Consider the following 25,886-nt stretch of genomic DNA (forward strand, 5'->3'; position numbering starts at 1 on the left):
CTGGGCATTGCCATCCTCTACCAACCCCAGGAGGGCCCTGCACTGAGCTCAGGTCTCATTCTTAACCTGAGGAGTGAGCAGGCCGCATGGGGTGGGGCTTCTCTGGCCGGACGTAGCGCGTGGAAGGATCACGTTATTCCGGCCAGACTGGCCATTTTACCTATTTTTGTGGAACAAGTTCTATTTGCATAGTTAATATCATTCATGAATGATACATGTTTTTAACTGCCTCCAGTCGGCATTTAGAACATTTTATAGCCGATGAAGATGAAGTGCCACATTTAATTCCACTGATCACAGCATCCAAACCAGGACTCCAAACAAAGCTCTTATGCTAATACCTCCCAGAGCGACCCAAAACTTTACCTCCCCACCGTCTCAGCTGAATTGTAGCATGGCCAGGAATAGTTCTTCAGTGATAAATTCAAGTCCATTGTCTTCGGGTCCTTCAAATTCTTTATGGCCCGTTGGTTAAAATCTTGTTTATCAAATTATATTATCCACGCTCCTAGGGTGCTATTTGATGCTAAAGTTTTGCTTTTCTACAAGCTTTATAAGATTTCTAATATCACCTCATTTGTTCCCACTGCTGAGATGCAAAAAGTTGTGCACACTCAGTTAGGTTCAAAATGTTGCAGACAGACTAATAACGAGGCCCAAAAAGCAGCAAAACAAAACCCTTGTGCTTGCCTCCCTGCTCTGGCTCTTTGTCTTATTTTTGTATTGATTTTTAAATTTCTTTGCTCAACTTCAAAACCTTAAATGACATTGGCCATGAACACATCTCAGACTTATTGACCAAGCACGTGTCTTCCCAGGTATATAGATTCACAGATGTCCCTGCTGACCATTCCCAAAGCAGTTTGTGACAGAGAGAGTTGGGGACTTTTAATGTCCCATTTATTGGAAATCATTGTCAACTAACCTCAGGCACATCAAATCTGTAGCTACCTCCACATCCTTTTCATTATTGTAGTCCTGTCCACCTCAGGTAAAGCAACTGTTGTGTTGCAAAATAGGTCAGTTACTGTAAATTGAAAACTGCTGAGAAGAAACTAATGTAGCTTGCATACAATAAAATGTCTCAGCATGATTTGTCGGATCAGAATACATCTCTTTCATTTCCCCAGTTATTTCAGACACAAGGCAACATGACTTCAGGGAACTGCAATAAGAAAAGCACATACATACTAAACATAATTTAGGGAAGAGCTGTCCAGGGTGTATCCCTGCTTTCACTCAAAGAGAGATGGGATAGGCTCCAGCACACCACTGTGACCCTGAATAGCAATGAGTAGGTATAGATAATGGAGGGATGGATGGAAGTGTTATATTCATGCAAAAATCCCTGTATTAAAAAAAACAAACCCCGGTATTCAATAAGAGCATAAACACTGCTCTCTTCTCTGTGCATCCAATAACTCAGCCTGACAAAGACCCTGCAAGCCTAACTCAGCACAGTTGATTGAAGTGGATCGCTACACAAAACAAATTTAAATTCTGAATAACTTGAAAATGTTTTACATACATAATGCAACTTTATGAAATAAGATGATATGAGATGCAACAATGTGACAAAGAGATACTTTTATGGAACTAGATTTTTTTTATTCTAGAATTCAAGAAATTCTCAACATCAACTTGTAGTTGTTCATCTGCCTACAATCCAGATACCTCTCTGAGCACGACACCACCTAAAGCAGTGTCTAATTCAGCCCTTACGCCAAAATTATATTAATTTTGCATGCTGTAGCTCCCACTGTCACTGCTATCAGCGTGACGGAAGAAAGTGTGAGGAACATAGCAAAAAAGGGCTCTTGTCATTCAGAGGACAGAAGCTGGTGCTGAACTCAAGCCAGGCCTGAGCTACACAGCCAAAGAGTTCTGGAAAAATCTATCCCAAACAGAGAAGAGACCGATGTAACTGGACTGGAATTTAGAAAAAGGACTAAATGAATAAGTGTTATGGTGAAAAGAAAATATCATTTGAACTTAATTGGTTTACACTTTTTCCCCTGAATTGTTGTACTTTGCCAGCAGTGCAGTCCGATTCATGTGATTGTAAACCGTGATTAATTAAACTGTGGTATGGTCTGGGGGTGTGAGAAGTTACGTAAAGATAGAAGACTGAGAGCATTGTCTGCATGGACAGATGGGAATTCAAGCCTAAAACACTACCATGACTTGAAGCTTTGGCCTTTTTGAACACTACCTTCCCAATAAAAAGAAATCCTCTATCCAACTCATCCATGCTTCGGTATAATCAATGCCCCTATTAGCAGTTACATAAACCACTCAGCACTTTACACACAGGGCCCATTATTACTGGCAAAACAGAGGGCGAGAAACATTTTGATAGCCAACTCCTATACTGGCATCTACAAGAGCCAGACAGGAAGAAAAAATAAAAAAAATGTAAACAACTCCAACGACAACATATTTTCACATCTTTGACTAAAACAGTAACCCCTGCCTCTCGCCTGAAAAAATAGCTGGGATAGGCTCCAGCAGACCCCCGTGACCCTGCAAAGGATAAAGCGGGTATAGATAATGGATGGATGGATGACTAAAACAGCTAATTTAATTCAAAGTACAATGTTCAAAATGTGGGTTCACCAAAATCACCAGAAACACCATATTCAGAGCATCTACCACCTTATTATTTTGTGGTCCTCCATTACAAATATTAGACTAATCATGGCAGTAGGGGTGAGATATACAGTCGAAACAAGATGTTACGTCTTGGGGGTATTATTGTCTGTGTCTTTGGCATCATTTCCTCAAACCCGAGTCACATTATTACAGTTGAAACCAGAAGTTTACAGTAAATACAATGTGGAAAAAAAAGACGTAACATTTTTTGTCTCACTGTCTGAAGTTACTGTAAATCAGACTGAACTTCTCCTGTTTCAGGTCAGTCAAGATTACTAAACTTATCTAATTTTGCTAAAAGTCACAATAATGAGACAGAGAATTTCTTAGAGAATTTTATATTACTTTCTTTGATGTCAAAAGTTTACATACACAAAAAGTAATGTCTTCAAACAGTGTCGGGAACCCCAAATGATGATGTCATGGCTTTGGAAGCTCCTGATAGGTTAACTGACAACATGTGAGTTAACTGAAGGCACACATGGGGATACATTTTGATGCCACACCTCAAACACTCTGCTTCTTTGTTTGAAATCATGGCAAAAATCAAAAGAAATCAGCCAAGAAATCAGGAAGAGAATCATGGAGCTCCACAAGTATCGTTCATCCATGGGTGCAATTTCCAGATGTTTGAAGGTGCCACGTTCATCTGTTCAAACAATTATAGGCACGCATAAACATGGGAATGTCCAGCCATCACACCACACAGGAATGACACGAGCTCTGTTTCCTAGAGATGAACGTGTTTGGTCCGAAATATGCGAACTAACCCAAGAACAAAAGCTAAAGACCTTGTGAAGATTCTGGATGAAACTGGTAAGAAAGAGTCATTATCCACAGTGAAACAAGTCCGACTGAAAGGCCACTCATCGTGAAAGATAAGATAAGATAAGATAAGATAATCCTTTATTTCTCCCTCAGTGGGGAAACTCACATTGCTCAGCAGCATTACACTTAACACACACATGCAAAAGTAAAAAATATATATAATTACGGAATATAGACAGTATATACAGTACATTGCAATGGAAATAAAGTAGTGACGAAGAAAGAAAAAGAAGTGAGAAAAAGAAGAAGAAAAGAAAGGAAAAGAAAAAAAGAAAAAAGAAGTGAAAGAAGCCATTACTCCTAAAGAAACGTAAAAAAAAAAAAAAAAAAACAATTACAGATTGCAAAAAGACACCAAGACAAAGACCATATCTTCTGGAAACATGTCCTTGGTCTGATGAAACAAAAATGGAGCCTTTTGGCCATAATGACTAATGTTAGATTTGGAGGAAAAAGGGGGAAGCTTGTAGACCAGAAAACACCATACCAACTGTGAAGCACAGAGGTGGCAGCATCATGTTGTGGGGCTGTTTTCCTCCAGCAGGACCTGGAGCTCTTCATAAAATATACGGGATCACGAAGAAAGAACTTTACATGGAAATATTAAGGCAACATCTCAAAACATCGGCCAGGAAGCTAAAACTTGGGCACAAATGGGTCTTCCAAATGGACAATGACCCGAAGCATACTGCCAACATAGTTAAAAAGTGGCTTGAGGACAACAAAATCAATGTCTTACAGTGGCCATCCTGAAGCTTTGATCCGAGTCCCTTTGAATATTTGTGGGCAGATCTGAAAAGGCGTGTGCGAGCGAGGCGACCGACAAACCTGAATCAGTTACACCAGTTCTGTCAGGAGGACTGGGCCAGAATCCCAGCAGAGTATTGTCAGAACTTGTGGAACGTTACCCAAAACGTTTGACCCAAGTCATGCAGTTCAAAAGCAATGCTAATAAATACAAAGGAAATGTATGTAAACTTTTGACCTCCAAGAAAGTTATTTAAAATTCTCAAATAAATATCTCTCACATTATTGTGGGATTTAGAGAATTAAATAATTTTGGTAATCCTGACTGACCTGAAACAGGAGAAGTTTAATCTGATTAAACTGTATCTTTTTGCACAGTGTATGTAAACTTCTGGCTTCAACTGTAGCGTGAATGAGAGACCGTATTTGTACATTCAGGGACAAAGGGGTTACATAGGGAAACAAACTGTCCGTGTACTGGTACTGGTTGGCATTTGTTGCTGCAGCTTATGTTCATAAGCTGCACCAACAAACCTGGTTATGCAACGTGAAAACAGAAAGGGCAAAATGCAAAGTTTAGCGAGTTGGATTCTGCACAATATTCAGCCAACCATGGCTCAGAGTGTTAGACACAGCCAGCCTGTTTAGAAGCAGTAGGAGGAAGAATATAGAGCTAACAGTCCCAGCTTTATGACGGTATAAGATTATTTTGTCTAACCAAGCTTTGTGACCAACGTCAATCAAGTGCATACTTTGAAAATAGCTTATTAGTTTGTCTGGATTCTAAGCACTGTTTCACTCCAGTGTATGGATTATCCCAATGGGAAGCAGTATATTTCATAACAGGAAGACAGTTAATTAGGAGTGGAATTTGGCTAAAAGGAAGTTCTCATTATTATGTGACAGCTATTATCTAATGGAAATCTTAGAGAGCACTCTCTCATTAGCAGTTTATAATTATCTAACAAAACTTTGGGGGCCCTTTCATGCAGGCTGATGAAGCCAAGCTCCAAAAACATTTTCAATCATGTAATTTTCAGTCAGTTGTTAAATATAGTGACTAGTGGATTTTCCGCAATACCATTTAGCTGATTTTGGATACTCAGAGTCCTGAAGCATTTGAATTTGCTTGATTTGAAATAAATATAAGTTACACTAGCAGCAGTTGTGGCTATCTGGATATCCACTTTTTTTTTTTTTTTTTTTTACACTATCTTACTTTCTGCCCAGTGATATCTGCAGCGATTACAGATTTATTAAATTTATAGTAGTTCAAGTCTTGCTTGAACCTTCTGCTGTTACCGTAATTGGATTTGAATAAAACATTCAAATGGAAAACTTAAGTGAAAATCAACCATAATCAACCATAGTCTTAAGAACATCACTACTAGACTAGAAGATGAGCAACTACAGCATTACATCCACCAGGGGGAGCAACAACATATTTATTCTACACAATGTGAGCCACCTGCTGTCTGTACAACTGACCATAAATGCTCTGTCTGCTCTCCTATTTCCTGACAGGTTTCCTGTCAGTGTTGTGTTGTTTTTTTGTCCTTCTTCTATCATCATTTTTTTCTTGCTGAGAGATGTTGCCCTTTCTGTCAAATATTTCAGGTCAGATGTGGAGCTCACACCAAAGCATACAAGTGGCTCCCACTTCAATGCAAATGTCATGAACTGGTGGGAGGGAAGGATGTTAAGGAGCTGGAAAGAGGAAACAGGAAGAATAATGATGGCAAATGGCGCAAACACTGATTATATGAAATGCTAACATAGAAAAAGAAAAGACATTTGGGAAAGTGTGGGTGTTAAGGGTAGATAATGTCGGATAATGAAAGATTGGTGTGCATAAAAAACCACGAAGGCTCGTCTGTATAATTTCAGATGAAGTGACAGTTGTGGACTGTGAGAAAATTAAAATACATCTCCCAGTTAATACACAGGAATGCAAAGAATGGTTCTGGTTATTAGTGGAAAGAAAATATGATGACATTTCCCAAGAGGGTGTGATCAGATTTGAAATGCCTGTCCATGTGTGTTCTAAGTGGGTCAGTGGAGCAGAGCTGAGCTCAGCAATCTATGGTCTCATCCATTATTCATCAGTCTTACAAATGATATAGGCTTAGCAGGGAGTGGCAGGGATACAAAGCAAGACCTTTCTTGGTCTGTCTACTTACTCATCTCACCTCCTGTTGGAATAAACTATTTCCTTTTGAAAATAATGTACAGATAATTATGAGTAGGAAAAGTAAAAGCAAATACATAATATTGAGAAGGTGAATGGTGGAGTTTATCTGACAAGAAAATTAGCTAAATCTGCTAAATTTAGCAAGAAGACCTAGGTTTGTTTTTTTTTTTAATTAATTTTTATTATTTCCCCCATATATATTAATGGTTAATACCAAGTTTGGCAAAACCCAATGTTGATGTCTATGTGGAAGCGTGCTCTATGTGGAAGCGTGATCTGACAAATCATCCTACCTGCACGGCGTGTCCGCGGTGCAGGACACGGCGTGCCGGTGTCGTGCCAAAAAGAGATTGCTTGCCAGAATCTGATTTCTCCCCTGAAAATGGGTCTTTTTACCTGCCAAAAATTGATTGAAGGCCAAATACAGTTAATGAAAAGTTGTTTTTGCCTAAATATGACTTGATCTCATTCTTGAGCTTCATAATCTGAAAATCTGACGTTTCAGCGTTATCGCTCAACGGGCTGCTGTGCGCGCTCCCGCGGCCAGAAATCAGATTCTGGCAGGCAATCACTTTTTACTACTGTGACCACCAAAAAATGTCGTTTTCCTGGCCTCCACCTCATCCACAACATCTCGATCTCAGTCTCCGTGAAATTTAGTGGCACGGTTGCCTGGCTCGACATGTTTCATTCATCCTGACGCACAACAGAAACAGACTGCAGGCAGGCGCTGCGCATGCTCAGCAGGCTCATTTATATGCAAATACAGTCATGAACTACTTTGCATTACCCATTCATGGTAAAAAGTGGGCGTGTAGAGGGCGGGGTATGAGTTGAATTCACATGCGCAACCTTCCAGCTGGACTGTGATTTATAAAGCTAACATTGCGTGCAAATGTGCGTGCACACGGTTTTATAAATCAGGATTTTTTTTGGGCGCACGCCATTTTCGGCTTTTGAGCACACGTACACTTTTAGTATGAATCCTACGCACTCTTGTATAAATGAGGCCCCTGCTCCTTACATACAAAGCCCTGAATGTACAAGGACCAAGCTACATCTCCAACATCCTAACAAAGTATGTTCCAAAAAGAACCCTGCGGTCATCAGCTGCTGGGTTATTAGAAGCTCCCAGAAACAGTCAACAGAAGATCGGTGATGCAGCCTTTGTCAACTACGCCCCAAAACTATGGAACACACTGCCCAAAAACATCAGGGAAGCCGAGTCGGTAGATATCTTCCAATGACAACTTAAAACCTATCTCTTCACTCAAGCATTTAAGCATGAGATATCCGGGTGACAAACAGCGCCTTATTTGCCACTTTCCTTTTATATATCATTGATTTTTACTGTCTGCATTACTTTTATACTTTTAAATGTTTTTATATGATCATTTTTATCTTGTAAACTTATTTGTTGATATTTTTATCTTTTTATTTTTCATTTGCCTACGACTCAGTGCAGTATATACCTTTTTATATTCAACATTGCTTTTATCCCATCTTAGTAGTTTTAGTTTCTACTTAGTAGTAGAGGAATTTGGAACTGAATTTTGTCAGAGTTATGTATTATATCACTGCACTCAAATATTTGTTTTTTGTTTTATTTGCTGTTTGTTTTTCTATTTTCTCATTGTTCTTGACATGTTTGTACTGTTACTGTGAAGCACTTTGAGCTGCGATTTTCGTATGAAAGGTGCTATTCATGGATATCATGTGACGTCACACAGTACTCGCAGCGCCATCTTTAGGACCGACTTTCAGCATGCCGTCTATCTGTTGTGCCGTGGGATGCGACAACAATAAGTCTAAAAAAACGGGATTGACCTTTTATCAGTGCTTTAAGTGGGCCGTGGGATATTGTGATATTTAAATGTTCTTTTATTTTCTTCCTTTCACTCGTGTTGAAAGCCGGTTGAAAGCGGTGTAGGAAACAGTCATGATGAGGAACGGCTGATCCAGTTAGTTGAAATGAGAAGTTATCTCTATGATTCCTCCTCATTTCACCACAAAAACCACAATAAAGTGGCAGAAATAAATAATATCCTATTATTATATAGGTCCTGGAACATCGGACGGGAGGGGGAGAAAAGGTCCTGTAAGTGGGGGAAAAAAAAAACAATTAATAACTGCGTGTGGTGACGCAATCAAACAGCAAACAGCGTGAATGAGCGGCGTGCTCGTGGTGTTAAATGCAGCCAGCATGTCAGCATGTCAGATCATTACTGAGTTGTGGGGAAAAAGCAGAGGACACGATAAATGGTCCAGGCTGAGTTGGATTTGGGAAACCGCTTGGTTATGGAGACGTCACGGGACGCACCGCGCAGGAGATCGGGAGCGCAAGATGAACATTTGCATTAATAATATAATAAATCATATTTTATGTTTTAATAAAGTTTTATGGTGACATGATGATATGCTTTTACTTTCTAGAGTAGTAACGTTACTGAAAAAGTGAACTGCCTTCCTATTTTTCATTACATAAACGTATCCTGTGCAGGCAATTCAATGCTCATGCTATTCACCAACAGACTGTCACTTACCTTTCCTGTTACCACGAACATTTTTTTGGCCTCCACATAATAATAATAATAATAATGAATTTAATTTATAATGCACTTTCCATTCGGAAATCTCAAAGTGCTTACAAGAGAAAAAAAACAAAAAAAAAAACCTTCAGATCATTTATCATAGCTGGCATATGCTTTGATGAAGTTTGGCATCTTTAACCCATCCTGATGTGAAGTAGCGGTAAGCTTTGGTACTTTAAAAGCTTTGAGAGCTTTGCCGGTGTATGGAGAAAGATTGTGGACCAGGTAGATATATATGTCCGCAAACGACAAATCTGGCAGGTTTTTGGCAGACTGGAGTGGAGTCAGTAATTGATTAGCTATTATATACGGATCGAAACCTAAAGTGTCAATTTTCTGTAGATACCATTGCTGTTCTTCGGGAGTTAAGTGAGTTATTAGGTGAGACGTCATATTGGCTGCGCGACGGAAAGGTCCTCGGTCGGTCCTCAAGATGGCGCTGACAACAAAAAATGTCACGTGACTGAAACCCATGAATAGTAATAAAGTTTATTATTATTATTATTATTATTATTATTATTATTATTATTATTATTATTATTATTATTATTACGCCTTTTGGTCTACCTCTGGAGGCGGAAACATTAGATGAGAGGATTTTAGACCTTTTGGGAAAGTGGCTCTTACTTACAAGCACCATGACTGGCAGAGGGAGGAACTGTTCCGCAACGGAACGCCAGTATGTAAGCGCCTTAAGAGTCACGCCTGCACACTGTAAGCAACCCAGGACAAAACAGTATTCATAGTTATAAGTCTGAATGTTGGAAATTGGACCAGAAATGGAAGAAACCTGAACTTTAAGTACACTAAATGGACATTACAGAGCTGCTGATATGGGTCTGGTCTATAGCAAACAGTTAAAAAAAAAAAAAAAAAAAGCAACAGGAAGAAGAAAAAAAAGTATAATATAGGCAATATAATATAGTGTGGGAAACAAAAGTTTCCCACAGTAATCCCTAGTCCATGTGGTGTTATGATAAATGACAATTCTTGATACTTGAGGGATCAGGCATCCGTGGTGTACAGCTTAGGCTTGCACTTCTACCATTTAGTGGATATTGTTTTTGCATTCAATCATAGTACAATTACATTAAGATATCTGTATCTATCAAATATACAGACTATACAGACTACTACAGAATATACAGTTATACAAACTGTTTAGTTTTTTTGATAATTTTGTATTGCAGTGTTTTCATATAAAATGAAGTTGATGAACACATGTTGTGTTCATATTATGTGAGTAAAAAAAGCTATTTATCCATATCATCCCAACTTTTGTGATGTAGGGTTGTATATGGTAACCTTGGAACAGCTGAAAAAATAACAGGGATAAACATGCTTGTGCACACTAATGTCACAGATGCACGCATGAGCCAAAAGAGGAAAGACCAGCTGCAGGCCAGAAATAAATACACAAAGGATGACCCATACTGATTCATTGCTGACATGTACACATATCTACAGAAAACGTCACACGCAGCCAAGGAGAGAGCAAAAAAATCCCTTAGCTGGTGCTCTCCACTGACACACATGACAAAATGAATGTGAACCTCTATACATCCTAAAGGGATGTTTTGATGTTCATTATAGAAAATGTATTTTGGATCAAAAATACAATGTTTAACAGTACATTTGAATACCCTTGAAAAATTAACTTCATCAGCACTGGTTCAGACATCAATCTATTAATAGCGGCAGAGAAGAGATGCAGCAGACTTCCCCATTTAGACCCAGATTAGCAGCCTATTAAACTCTGAGACAGAAAAAGTAGCCCAATAAGACAGTTTCATTTCCCCTCACTCTTCCCATATTACTCTATCCATCTTGCTCATGACACACTTATACACATGCCTATGCTTGTCTTCTAAATTGTCTACATTCATCCCCCACAAATCTATTTTGAGCCGTTCATTTTGCCCCTGCTTACTTGCCGTCACATCTGCATGGATGGTTTCACTGGAGTTTCACAGATATAATTGTTTTCCATTAGCTGTGAAGTTTTTCCTGTGTGTCAGTGTGAGTGTGCATCTCGTAGTACTGCTAGCAGCCAGTGCCGGTTGTCGGCCTGTGTGTATAATGACATGAATATTCAACAGCCTAATTAAACAAGCTGGGGGTGATGCACCAAAGCGAGCAAAAACAGTTGGGTGGAGCCTTCCAGCACACGCAATGCTACACACGCTCACATATGATGCACACACATGCAAAACTACAAGAAGGAGATGAGCATCTAATCCACATCTGCTTCCAAAATTATACACCGTACTTTAGAACAATACAAAATATCCAAGCATATTTACATAATTGTAAATCCAACTGGGATTTGTTGATTATCAAACAGAACCTTAACTTTCCATTTTCCACTGTCTTTGGCAGTCATTTCATGAGTTAAATCATGCATCAGAAAGAAAACAAGTATGGTCTCATCAAGTGTGACTGATATTGTGCCTTTTTAACATTTTGATTATTTTACAAAAAATCTCAAATCCATCATTTAGAACAAAAACTATACGACACCTATACGATCTTGCAACTTGCAAAAAAGGTCCACACCTTTGCCTGTAAGTCATTACTGTATCAGACAAGCTGACGAGTTGGCTGTGAAATCAGCCAGCAGACCTGCAAGCTTTCAGCTGGGTAAAGCTGCTTTGGCCCCCTTTGAACATCACCCCCGTTACCATGGAGATGGGCTCTACTGTCTGAGTGCTGGACACAAATGAGAGGGACTGGATGAAGTGGGGGTGAAAGCTAAAGAAAGCTGTCCTCTAACACATTCAGTTAGAAGGTAAAGCATGCAGAGGTTGAAGTAATGAAGAAAGGCTGCTGAAGAAGTGAAAGATGTGTATAACAAGCAGCGTAGCAGATGAGACAATTACTGCGTGAGAAAAACCTCATGTTTGATCATGGATCCTGGATAAAGCTGGATGTGATTTTTCTCAAATGGACAAATAAGCACAGCAGTACAAATGTTAATATGCAGACAGATGCAATTGAAGGAAACAATGGTGAGTTTAATATTCAGCATGGAGTCACTGAATGGTTTCATATGGAAAAAAAGAGTATTAAATCATATGCTACTATAAACTGTGACCTAGTGGTCAATGAAAGAGTGTGGACAAATAAATGATGGCCACCCCACACTGACCTATATCCCTTACAAAACTTAGAAGAATACAGTTAATCTATTTGTTGATATAAAATTGTTTCTTGGATTTGGTGTGACATGTCCACTGTTGATCATTCTCACTATTAAAACATCTGGAAAGTTGCTCTGATGCCAGAACATTTACTTGACACAAATGCATCAAAAATATTCACAGGCATACAGAACACAGTGGTGGCAAATTATCTGAGGAAGGAGAGAATCAGACGACTGGACAAAAACAGGATATCCTTTGTATTTAAGTGCAGTCAATACTGGTGTTTGCTCTGGTGATGAATGAATGTTTCCCTGCCACACAAGGGCTCACATTATTGGAGTAGAAACACAACACTGCTAGTACAGACGCAAATAAGGCAATATTTACATTTGTCATGAAAAATACTTTTTTTTTTGTCTGATAAGAGAAATGGACAAGAAATAGAAGACTAAGGGCCCTAATTTACTAAAGGTTTGCGTGTGTAAAAACGTGTGCAAACTTGACAGCACCCGCAAACCAAAGTGCCAGCTGATCTACTAACAGCGTGCAAAGACGACTGCGCCTCTGAAATGCGCAAAATAGCACACGCAATCCATTTAGTACTTTTGCCCTGATGAATAATCAATATGGGGCGTACCCGCCAGAAATCGCTAAATACTGGGAGGGAAAGATGCAAATTGGTCCATTTACCACGCGCAATGAGATTTACCAAGCCTGAAAGTTTTTGCGTGGATTGTGATTGCGTCTGTATTTAATACGTTCGAAAGGAAGGTGCTAATCTCCACATGCAAAAGGAGAAATATTTTATTTGAATGTTAAATCGAGTATTATTCAGCAAAAGGTTGCCACAGGAGGCACATTAATTTTTTTATTTGTGATAATAAATAAATCACGTGTTTTCATGGAGAAATAAGTGTTTCTCATTGTGCGCCTATACTTGTTCTGCAGTTGTCATACCCCGGTGTTGTGCCGTATTCAGCACCCCTGCCGTGAAAAGAACCCCCTCGTTTGACAAAGATGATATTCTCATTCCGTGTTCTGTTCCTGTTCTGTTGTCCATGTTCTGTTTAGCGTCCAGTTTTGTGTTAATGATTCATGTTTAAATGCGCTCATGGATTCGGGTAAAAAAAAAAAAAAAAATCGGGTAAATGGTTATTGATGTCATTAATTAATAGCCTGCTTACTGTGTTGTCTTCCATAATATTTGTAAATATATATAATATAATCTCCTAAGTATGTGTTTGTGTGAGTGTGTATATATAAATATATTGAAGTGTCAGTGTGTTGTTTTTTTTCTTGGTCTACTTATCATTGAATATACGAGGGGGTGCTTTTCACGGCAGGGGTGCTGAATACGGCACAACAATTAGCCTCTTCCACTAATATCTCTAACTCCAACTCGTCAAATTTCATTTTGCGCTTGCGACTATATCCTGCTTTCCATCCAGATTCTCCATGGCGCAAAGTTTGCGCCGCAAACCGTAAGACGCGCAACACCTCATTTAAATACTGAGGTTTGCACCTGTTATCAATTTGCGCACGCAATCTTAGTTGATCACCCGCAAAACACACAACAACAGCACGCGCAAACTTTTTCAGTGCACACGCAATTTAGTACTCTTTATTTAGGATCTTAGTAAATCGGGCCCTAAGACAGGACTCAAACATATTGTACACTCCAAAAAAATCATTTTTAAGTAAAGAAAATTAAGAAGATTAGAAGACTATTTTATACTAGTTTGCTAGTTTTAAGAATTGTAGTCAAGAAAAATGTTCTTACCCCATGGACAAAGATATTTTTGCTTAAAATAATTTTGGTTGGATTTATAGACTATTATGCTTATTTTTAGGGAGGCTGTTGGTGAGTGGAGGGCAGGGAGACTTTAGGAATTAATTATTAACACATTTAACACAAAGGGGGTTTGTTTAAAAAAATGTATAACATGAGGATTATCTGTAAATATTTTTAAAAAATATGGGCTAAAACCTTCTATTTCACACTCTCTGACCGAAGAGAAACATAAAATAAACATTGAACACATTAAATGTTCAGCTTTTATTGTATATAACTAACTTTACCTTTATGTAGATCAATACATTCTTTTAAAATGTTTGTCAGTGTTTTGAAACACATGTTATATGCACATTGAAAGATTAAAAAGATGTTGCATTAAGGCTAGTAGGAGTTGGAGAAAAAACCTTTTGTTCTTTTTCCAGAGTATACATAAATAGCCAGAGTTACCAGGCCCATTAGTGGCAGCCCTTTACTTCCTTCATTCACACAATAAGATCTTAGTGAATTCCGACCAACCCGAAACCACACAGAGTGCACTGACAGTAGTACACACACTCAAATGTAGTGATTACACCACCTAAAAAACAGTTAATTGAACTTGGCAAACAGGCTAGAAATTCATCACCTCCAGTGTTGGCTAAGAGCGCGGTCTTCATCATCCACCGCTCTCTCTCTCTCTTTCATGAAAGTCAATACAAACCCAGATGTTTGATTCTAAACGAGTTGGGCTGCAGGCTTCGATGTCTGTCTTTACTCAGACCGCATTCGCTGCAGAAGCAGTTTAGTAGGACATGGTATCACTTTAGAGGATTTTCTTTTAGTTTTCAAAAAGCTCAAACTCACTACACTGACTCCAGTATGAGCTGCACCGTCCTGCTCCAGTTCTCCCATCCCACTGACACTTCTCCTCACTGCCGTGCTAAACTATCATACATGCATGTCAGGTGGCCATCCATGCTTACTGGGCATGCACACGAGTGAAAACAGGTGAACGCTGATGGAAATAACCGTTGCTGCAGATGGCTCTTATAATGGCGTTCCTCTTGCACAGACAATTGTCACTATTAAATGCAGATTTTAGTGTCATAAAAGTGGATATTAAGAACAATAAAGTCAGAGCTACTGGCTCCTCTGTCTGCACATTGCAGTTTACGTCCTTGCTAAGGTGTATCTGTGTGTTATTCTCCAGTGATGGTCACATGACATAGGCTTGGCAAATTAGGGAAAGATGCATTTAACCTAGATAAGACAACTATGTCAACGTTTGCATGTTTACATGTTTGTCCATCCACTATAAACAGCAACAGTTCTGTTTACAAACTGCAGAGGTTTTTGAAGGTCAAATTCTCCAGAGTAGTGTGAATGCCAGGCATAAGCGTGTCCAAAAATGTACATTTTTGTGTAGGTAATACAGGTATTTATAGGGATGTAACTTTATGGAAGTCCTTCCTAATTATGTTTATGTAGAAATTACATTTGATTTTAACCAGGTTTATTATCAGCAGCAATTAAAAGCATCATATCTGACTGTACAAATCCAGTCTCTCATATAGAATATCCCCAAAACGGTCAGCTATCCATCATGATTAAACCTTTTTTTTGTACAGTGAAATCCAAAAGACTGTTTAAGCCTTAATACAAATGAATAAAAACTAAGTCTGAACATACTAATGTTTAAAACTGCCAATTCAAATGTTGAATATTCTGCAGTATTGCCAGAGCAGCTCACAAGTTTGAGCAAATGTGTGGCGCCAAGCATTATAGCCTGGTATAAAAGATATTTCCCTGAATTAAATGTGAGCAATTTTCAGATGACACATTCATTTATTAACTCAACAGATCTTTATCACCTCTAATTACATCTCCATCAGAACATTGCTTACTAGCACTGACTCACTTAGAATAAAGAATGCTAGACTCCAGTCAGCTGCATTGCTATCAAACTTTCTAGTTATGGTTCTCCATCACCTTTCAGGAAGATGAAGTTTAAGGAAGAGCAAAGAGTGCAAGAAGTCCACACTTTGATCATTGGCAGCTTAAGCTTTATTACCATGATGGCTTAAAGACGGCATATGAGTTGAGGAATGTTCGAAAAAATTGAATGAAGTTATTTTTAAGAAACTCTAATGATAACAGTTTAAAAACCTCCTCTGATTAAAAAAACCAGAGATTACATTTTGCACAAAAACCCAGTATATTATCTGTGTATGGGACCCAAAGTATAGTGATGAACACTGGAGGACAAAGGATGAGCAGAAAAGCAGGTGGGCCTGTAGAGATGTGGCTTAAGGGAAAGAGAAGAGGTCATCTACCCAACCCCCTTCTATTCCAATAATTCCCATCATACCAGTTTGAAGGAGACATTTTGCAGACATACCCTGAAGGAGGTTATGAAAGACAAACAATCCTTGAGTCTCTCTCAGGCACAGATATCTTACAGTGCGAGTGGTGCAGCCTAAAGGCTTGGCTTGTGTTTCATCTCAGTTCAGTAGCTCATGTCCCACCAGAGCATATTCCCCTGCACATCACCATCCCCAGTCTTAACATCCTGGCACCAAACATTGTACACCTTACGGCAGTTCAGAGTCTCAATTCTCCATCCCTCTCGAAAAAAGACAGACAAGCCTACTCTACGACGTTTCTTTCACAAAAGGAAGGTGTGTGTTTATCTACCAGCACCATCACATGCATTCAAAAATCAATCGTGTGTAGCTAGTCAATAAATTAATCAGTAGTTTATCATAATTAAAACCACAAGCTGAGCGCCAGCTGCAAAACAGAAGGCTGTGACCACAACTAATGCTGGTTTTAACACAACACACCCATTCTCTTTACTTGCACTCCCTCCAGGGAACAATTGCAGAGAATATTTAAGCAGCCTGCTACTTAAAGTGAGTAATAAATGCTCTCTAATAACTAATAACCACATGCAATTTTTACAATAATTACATCACTTGGTAAGGGCTTGAGTTGATTTTACAAGCTGCCACTCACAACTCCTGAGTTACTGTCTTATAAGAGCTGAAGTAAACGGAGAAGACAGACCACTCAGTCACTGTAATCAACAGACACACAACAGAAAATGTTTTTATCTCAAAAAAGTGAGCGGTGCAACCAATACCAATTGTATCATTCTGCCAGTTGTTGTAAACATGAACACTCAAAACTCTGATCAAGCAACTATTTAAAAAATAAATAAATAAATAAATAAAAGGCTTTTGTTGCAGCAAGTCTTCATGTAAGATTTGGCTACAAATTGAGCTGCCACATGAAGCTAAAAACACATGTAATGGTTTAATATGCTAAATGAGCATGTGTGCTCAACGCTTACCTTGGAGTATTGTCTACGGAGACTGAAGCGCTGCACCATCCTCACAGCCTGACTGATCCACAGCTGGATCCCCTGATCTACTCCTCTCTGCTGATGCCCCTCCAAAGTACACAGCGCCTCATACAGTACACTCCACATTCACACACACATGCTAAAGGCACATACTCTGCCATCCTTTCCAAACATCGATGTGCACACACATTTCTAGTCCACACTGTTTTACTCTACTATGCAAACACAAGGAAGAGGGAGAGAGCGAGAGAGCAAGAGAGCGAGAGAGCGAGAGAGAGAGAGGACAGGGGGGGGGGGGGGGGGGGTGTAAAGGGAGGAAACCAAGAGGAGATAAAGAAAGCTCAGATGTGTTGCCCTCCACTCGTATTCACAGCGAGGTGAACTGTCTCACATTTACACAGCTACAGTCAATCACAATCACATGGCTTTCTATGCACAAATCAATTGGGGTAAACACACAGACACAGCATGTGTAGCACAGATGAAACTGAGGTGTTGCATTCACGCTTGCACACGCCCCCTCCACATCCTCCTCTGACAACAAAACTTGCAGCACATTCACACACGGCTCGAGCTCAGCTTGAACTCATCTAGGGCGAGGTAAGGTTGCCTACTTCCTGTCACTGAGCTGAAGGGTGGGGTGAAAAAGAGGAGGTGCTGGTACAGACTGAGGGAGGAGGAGGGGGGTAACAGGAGAGGAGGAGGGACCAGCTGACTGCTTGTATCAATTCTCTCCAGGGATAGATGGAGGGGGACAGTGAGGGAAATGAAAGAGGAATACGCAGGGCCAAGGGGAGGGTGGAAGGAAGGAAAAGAATGAAAGACAGAAAGAAAGAAAGAAAGAAAGCTCCTGTTAATTTCATCTTCAAAGCTATTCAACCCTCAACCTCTTGTAACAGCAATATGCTACACCCTCAAGGTCAGAATACAGAGTCACTATAGCAACATAACCAGGGCATACATCTAGATTGCTTGACGCAAGTTTCCGGGTAACCAGGACGACCACTTGGATCACCTTAATGACACTGCTCTGTTGCTGAGACGAGGCTGTGGTGTTAGCTAGTGAGGCAGGTTCTAATCTCAGCGAAAACGGGAAGGTTGATGCTCATCTAAAACGGTGGCATGACTAATGAAGCTCAAATGTCTCTCTGTTAATCCCAGGTGATGTCATTCACAAATTTATATATAACATCATACAAATTAAGAATGAGAAGTAAACCTTGTTAAAAACAATTCACTGAAGAAAACAGTTACTTGATGTGGATATCTTTACAGCTGGTGAGATTTGGACGACAGCCAAACATTATTCTCTCTGACACTGATGATATCATGAACCCAAAGATCAGTGTAGTCTCCAACAAGCATTAGCTCATAATGCAAACACCACATCCACGTGAACCATGCCCAGCGTCGCTCACAGTGGTCTGGTCTGACAGCGACCTCTGCTGGCACGCACACGCAACTGTTCACTAGAATGCCAAAGGTGGTAAAAATGAAATCTGAATTTTAATTTGAGGTTATTGGCACAATACACACCACTCTTAATGGAACTGGGATGAAAAAAACTAAACAAAAAAAAAGCACTGTTCCAGAAACTTAGTTTGTGCAGGAATCCCATGTATTCCAGATAGATTTTATGAACACTGAATAATCTACTACTGAGGTTGGCAATGAATGAATGTATCCTTTACAGTAGCAGAAACTTTGCCAAGATCCCTTCCTCGTGTACTTCTAACATACAGTAGGTGATGGAGGAAAAGCATTGACCCAATGCAAAAAAAAATAAAAATAAATAAGAGATAACAATAATTCAAAGTCAAAGCTAAATCAATTAGTCGGTTGAATAAAACTCACACAGAGTGAGATGAATTGCTGGACTTTGTCCTTCATCATTTTTCTTGGAAAATTATGGAAATTATTTCCTTATAAAGTTATAGCCAATATTAGGGCTGGGCGATATATCGAGATTTTAATATATATCGATATATTTTCAAACGCGATATGGTACGAGACAATATCGTTTATATCGATTTAAAAAAAAACATTTTTGTAATTTTTTTTTTAATGATTTTGATATAGCTTATTTTGTGACAAATTGACTTGAATGTTTTATTTGAGATTTGCACAAATGTTTTGTTATTTGCACAACTGTCAACCTCAGTGGAAAAGTCTGCCTGTTACTGTCTACATTGTATTAATTGCACAGTGTATTTTAATTTAATTGTTATGCAGGAAAGGGATATTTGTTTTATTTTATTCAAGAAGCATTTTTATTCTCTATATGCAGGCAGTTTATTTTTATTTCATTTGTTTTATACATTTTGATATTGTGCAGACCTCTGTTAATAAAGTTACCTGTGTGACATTTGGCACGAGGCTTTGTATTAAAACTGACTGTTTTTTTTAAGGGTTTGCCTCAGAAAAAAATGAAGCTAACAGAGATGCTATGCTATAATGCTTTGGGGGAAACCCCAATTATGGCACAGAAAAAATATCGAGATATATAGAGTATCGCCATTCAGCTAGAAAATATCGAGATATGACTTTTGGTCCATATCGCCCAGCCCTGGCCAATATTATCAACAGGAGTGATTATAGCAAGTACAACCTGTATTTATGTCGATATGGGCACCCAACATTTGTTTTGCAGCAGTAATGACAGACGGGGGTTTTTCTCCTTGTATGCACAGCTGAGGCAGCAGGAAAGGTTACCATACATCAGCAGCAAGGTGAACCTTTGCTTTGATTGACAAGGCCTTGCGCCAGTAAAGGACACACTGACCAGCTTGTGTAGTGATGATGATTAAGGCTGCTGTCACTTACTCTGTCCGTCTCTTCGGTAGACTGGTAGCCAGATGACAGTCCCACATCCCCGCCAGTGTATCCGAGGGCAGGGCTGCTGGGTGTGGTGTCGGTGGTAGAGGAGGAGCGTGGGCGGCTGGTATGCTGCTGGGGATCATGGGTGTAGCGGCGATGAGGAGCCTGAGGGCTACTTCGCAGAAGTGGATCCCGGTCTCCGCTCCCAGACCCGGATCCTTTACTGCGTCGGCTCTGCAGGCTGGTCCCACGCCTCATCATGCCTGCAGCGCCTGAGCCCTTGCCAGCTGTAGAACGAACCATAGGAGCAGAGAGGCGGTCAGAGTCAGGACAGCTGGACGCCCAAATGTCCTCAGGGGCACAGGGGTTGGTACCACCTGCTGACACCACAGAGGAAGATGAGGAGGAAGATGATGAAGGCATGGTCGAGCGAGAGAGGGAGAGGCGTTTACGCTGCTGGAACAGCTGTTTCAAGCCCTGGCCAAGAACCCCCATGCTCTCCTTGGTGTTTTGGCTCATCTTACTCAAAGACGTGTAGTCTGAGTGAGATGAGGCCCTTCTTAATCCCAGGCCGTGCAAACCTCCTGTCTCTCCTCTAGCTTCAGGACCTGAACTGGGGCCCACCCTGCCTGGCTGCCTTTCACTGTTGCCCCCCTGCTGCATATGTGACATATATCCCCCCTGCTGACACCACATACAAAAGCAGGGATGAATTGTCCAATGAAATAGTCTGCTTATGCCTCCCTCTCTAACTGTCAGGCATGCAGAGGGTCAGGCTAGGTCAATGAATGAAGAGAAGAAGAACAGAGGATAGCAGAGTGGAGTAGGGAACAGTGGAAGTGAAGATGGGATTTTCTGATGGAGGGTTGGATCAGGCCATTCACAGTCAGGGGAAGGATCCAACTTGGGAGCATGCATCTTTGACTCAGGAACAAGTTGCCTTTGTGGTCTGACACAAAGAGAAAGAAGATGGATTATGAGAGGCTGGAATAGTATTTAAATTTAATGATCATTAATTTTAATTCAAATTGTGACCAAGTTTCATGTAAATAATCCAGCGTTCAAACATCCCAGTGTGTCGTTATCAAATATATGCAGTTAAAGCCAAACAAGCTGGATCCGAGTTAGCTAGTAAGACAAAACTATGAAAGATGAAGTATGAATTCATTCTAAAGTAAGGATGTTTGTACAGACTAAAAACAGATAGCTCATATAAAAAAATGAAATGGAGGGGGTGGGGTGACTGAAGGACAAAGCTACAGACTCACATCAGAAGGAGGAAAACACACCTACCATCATCCCAGCTGCCATTCTAGTGTAACTCACTCATCTAGCGTACCTGAGGAAGGAGAAAAAAATGATATATTTTCAAGGTACAAAAGTAATTTTGCATCACTTTTTGTCATCCAAAGATACATTCTTTTACCAAGCTTCATCGTCAAAAAAAGAGAAAAGAAAACACCCATTTGATGCTGTTGACAATGACAAAGACAGATAACTGTAATTACACAGGATTCAAGGCACACATATTTCCTTGTTATCTTTCAAAATGATTCATGACAGTTCAAAGGCGTTTGCTCCTCTCATCTGCTCAATAATTCACTGTGCACACAACCTCCTAAATAGCAATGGCCAGTGATTTCATTACAGTTGTTTTTCCCTCAAGGCACTGCCAAAGCAAGTCACTCCCAGACAACAAAGTTGAAATGCCAGACTGCTCACTTGGTTGAGCAGGCATCTCATGTGCAGAGGCTACGGTCCTCGTGCAGCCGGCCCAGGTCCAAACCCTTAAGCTGTGTGTTTTCCGCCTATGTCTCTGCCCCATTTCCTGTCACCACTAACAATAAAGGCCACACAAATCTTCAAAATAATAAAGACAACAAAGATTAATAAATATACTTTCATGTTCTGCAGCAATAACTTTTTCATTCACAAAGTTGTCGAACCGAGTCTCACTCAAAAGTGACAGATGTTGAGAGGTGGTTCTGTGTTACCTACATTATTAAGGTTAAAAAACTGTAGCATTTGAATGACATTGAAATACACGTCATATTTGGCAAAGTACTTGTGTACACACACACATATATATATATATATATATATATATATATATATATATATATATATATAAAATGAGCCTCTTAGTGAAAATGCAGGGCATATTGAGCCAAAAATCGTGTAGTGTACAGCACAACGTTGTGCCCTCTAGTGTTGAAGTGAATCACACTGATCTTGTAACTATACTGTACCTTATTCTGCTAAGATTTCCCTTTGATACCAACCACAAGCATACAAGCATGGCAACAACACTCCCCACTGGCAGAGGCCTCCTCTAGCAGGACACGCTTAACCACGCTGCATAAACTGCTTACAAACAACTAGACAGAAAGCCCAAGGGGTTCCTCCTGCATTGAAAATCCCAAGATCCAAAACCGAGGGCTCTTCTATAGGATTCACTGCCTTAGGTCCAACTGAAAGCCATATGATCCAAAGGACAATGCTCTAGTGGGTCGATTTGTGTGACAGAAATATATAAAGCTGTATACAAAGCTTGTGGTTACAATGTTATGGGTGATCAGTGTGTGCTTGCACCTGTATTCGGTCCTTAAGGAGCTCATTTACACTCCACCAAAGCATCCTTATCCTGCAGCACTATCAGGAGACGAGGGTTTCCGCATCACAGAATGTAAGGATACTAACACAACATTCATGACCACTTCCTCAAATTCAGTAAGTGGCAAAAGTGACCCAGTTAACGTTCTAAAAGTGAAGTCCTTTTTTCATGAAGTTACACTTTTAAATGAAAAATTGATCCCCTCAGAGATAGGGTGCACAGACAAATGGGCAATCAGCCCAAGCCTTCTTGCAGTATCAATACTTGCTGTCATTGATGAAAACAAAGGGAGCAAGAGAGAGATTGCAACATCCAGAATTCTAGGGAGGGAAAGTGCACACAAACTATAATTTTTGCAGCCACACACATATTCACATGGTCATAGAAGCCTCACAGCAAACAAATGGGGATTGAGCATGAAGGTACTTGCCGGTGAACCTGTTCACCTGCTCTCAGTGCTACTACATCCTTTGGCAGTGCCAACACTGCCTATCACAAGAAAAAGATGGTTCATGCAAATTAAAACAACAATTTTTACTTTCTTCAAACTGGTAAGCAGAAGTTCAATGCAACTGCTACAGGCCAAATAGTGAAAAGGTTTAAATCAGGTTCAGTCCATTAAAGGAGAGCCAACAGGAGAGCATGCTCTGATGTTGGTGGTTTAATCATTTTACAAAAAAAAATAAAAATTAACCAAAAAGGTTGTATTGAACATACAAAACAGAGTGTAATGGTCACATGTGGATGTTTATAGCTTCTGCTATAAAAAAGTAATTATCCAGATATTTTGTATTATTTGTTATGAAAATTATTACTTAAAGTAAAATAGACAAATCGACCATACATATCACTATATAACAGATAGTGACCAAATGTGCATAAACATGTCTAAACAAAACCACATTCTTACTTGATGATGGATCCATGTCTAAATTGATCACACTGTGGCCCAGTAAGTAACAGTGATTCTTTATGAGTAACACAATGCTGTTGTTTCAGCCCTGGTGAGTGGTGACGCTCAACCTGAGGTGCTGTCTCAGCTCCCGTACCCAACCCTCCCTCTATTTCAGTAAATCCCCTCACTCATCCCCTGCTTGATCCCAACACTGGATTGGATGTGTTCTTGATTGCCTGTGGTTTTATATCCAGACCAAATCCTCTTTCAGGAGCCTTTAGAGAACAGCAGTTTATTGTCAGACATCGTGTGTATTCCTGCATCTTTGTTCAGTCTTGGTGATCAAATTTGATGAAGTGGTGATACAACTGAACAAACACCAGATGGATATTAAATGACAGGTCTCCTGTTCTGACCTGAAATACCTACCAAGTACTGACTAACTCAAAAGACAGCACAGCTAGCAATGTAACATCTGTGTCTAAAAAGGGATTTTGCTTTAATGTTGAAAAGCCCCAAAAATATTGCTCATAGCATTTACTTGAATTAAGTGGAAACAATGAAATCAACCTGACCTTTCACTTAATGTGAATGAGCAGGAAATACAGTCTGTTTTTCTTTTTTTGCACACAGGGTACTAGATCAACAGGGATGGATGTTTTATGGTCTATTACTCTCTGTCTACCAATGATTTTCAGAGATTAACACTGTCACAGACAGGCAGGGTCAACAGTCTTCGTGAGTCAGCATGTCTTTCAGAAAGTCAGAATGCAGTCAAAGGTAAATGACAAACAATAAGGGGACAACGACCTCTCTCGACCTGTGTCATCCTCACGTAATCCCTCAGAGAAAAAACTCTCATACACACGCATATCATTGTCCATAACTCAAAGACTCATTCCATTAAGGTCTTAAACATCAATTCACCTGCTTTCATGATGTGTTGTCTAAATACAAGATAAAACTTCTACACATCTTTAGTACAACTAAAATATCCCACATTCATTAAGGCAGAGCTTTCTTGGACTGACAGATCAAAGACAGCAAAGTTATTTTGTTGAGTATTAAAAACAATCTTCCTGCTTTTTATGTGCCATTTCAACAGCTTCATCCCGACAAGGAGGTTATATTGTCTAAGACATCACACAAAGAACTAACATGACAGACATGAGAATTTCATCATGTTTTAAAATCACATCCATTAAAATGATGAAACACCAAAGAAAATAAGGTGATTATCTAAAAGGGGATTACGCCACAGTATGAATCTACTGATGAAGGTTACAGCTTAAACAGGTAAAGCAGAACATTTGTATGCCAGCAGAAGGTGAAAGAATAAACTGTATCATCACTATATTAAGGATTCTGATCTTTACACGCAAATTTACTTTAATCGCAGAATGTTCTCAGCATGCACAGTAATGCAATTATGGCCTCTTTTTGTCAGTTCTATTTAATTCTGTACTCGAACTCGAGGGGGGAAAAAATGCAGAGGGTATGACCAGCTTAAAATAAAAATCAATCTGGCCTGTGTCCTCTGACCCTGAAGTAACCATGTTGCTCATCGCTGGACATACAGTTGGTTAACTCAAATTATGAATAAAAATTTAAACAAGTCAATGCAGTGTTCCAGAAGAGTCTGCGAACCGGCGTGGAATAAACTGCTCTTTGTTTCCTCTGAGCCACACACAGGCCCATCAATGCTCTTTGTGCTATGCCTCTTTCACTGACAGACACACATCAATAAGAGTGGAATTAGGCCAGAGAGTTCGGTCTGTAAAAGTCTGTGTCTGAGCACATGCACAAATGTGTGTGCACTTGTAACAGACAGCCACAGAAAATGTGAGAGAAAAAAAACAAAGGAGTAATTATAAAAATGATATAGTGAGGATACGTGTACTTACATATGTGTGTCTGAGTGTGCTGCCTTTTACTGATAGAAACTGGACCATATCTCATTCAGCAGCTGCCAAATGACAGCATGGCCAGGAAACAGGGACAATCGTTATTGTATTTATGTGTGTGTGTGTGTGTGTGTGTGTGTGTGTGTGTGTGTGTGTGTGTGTGTGTGTGTGTGTGTGTGTGTGTGTGTGGCTGGGAGGCAGATAATAGCGCAGTTGTGTCAGCTGGGACAGTGAAGGAGATGACTTCAGCACACTGCACAAAGTGTGATAAAAGACAACTCTTTCGATCAGATGCTGAAAGTGACTAAGTGAGAGAAGAGAGATAGAGGGTTAGAGAGGACGAGAAAGAGGCCACACTTGATCAAA

General features: G+C 39.8%; 1 protein-coding gene across 7 annotated transcripts in view; it reads right to left on the reverse strand.

The window, feature by feature from the left end:
- The window catches only part of tmcc1a (transmembrane and coiled-coil domain family 1a), a 55,917-nt gene that overhangs the window by 20,008 nt on the left and 10,023 nt on the right, over positions 1-25,886 (reverse strand). For 2 of the 7 annotated variants that reach the window (XM_061735864.1, XM_061735865.1), the window contains 2 exons: positions 21,401-21,446; positions 20,114-21,056 (listed from right to left, as the gene is read on the reverse strand). In XM_061735864.1, the coding sequence (XP_061591848.1) occupies positions 20,114-20,803 (690 nt within the window). In that variant the 5' untranslated portion in view covers positions 20,804-21,056; positions 21,401-21,446. Of the gene's footprint in view, positions 1-17,278; positions 17,499-20,113; positions 21,057-21,400; positions 21,447-25,886 lie in introns of those variants that run through there. The other 5 variants (XM_061735869.1, XM_061735866.1, XM_061735867.1 and 2 more) reach the window with 5 other exon arrangements.

The sequence above is a fragment of the Cololabis saira genome, chromosome 12 (genome assembly GCF_033807715.1).
Source record: "Cololabis saira isolate AMF1-May2022 chromosome 12, fColSai1.1, whole genome shotgun sequence".
Taxonomy (NCBI): Eukaryota; Metazoa; Chordata; class Actinopteri; order Beloniformes; family Belonidae; genus Cololabis; species Cololabis saira.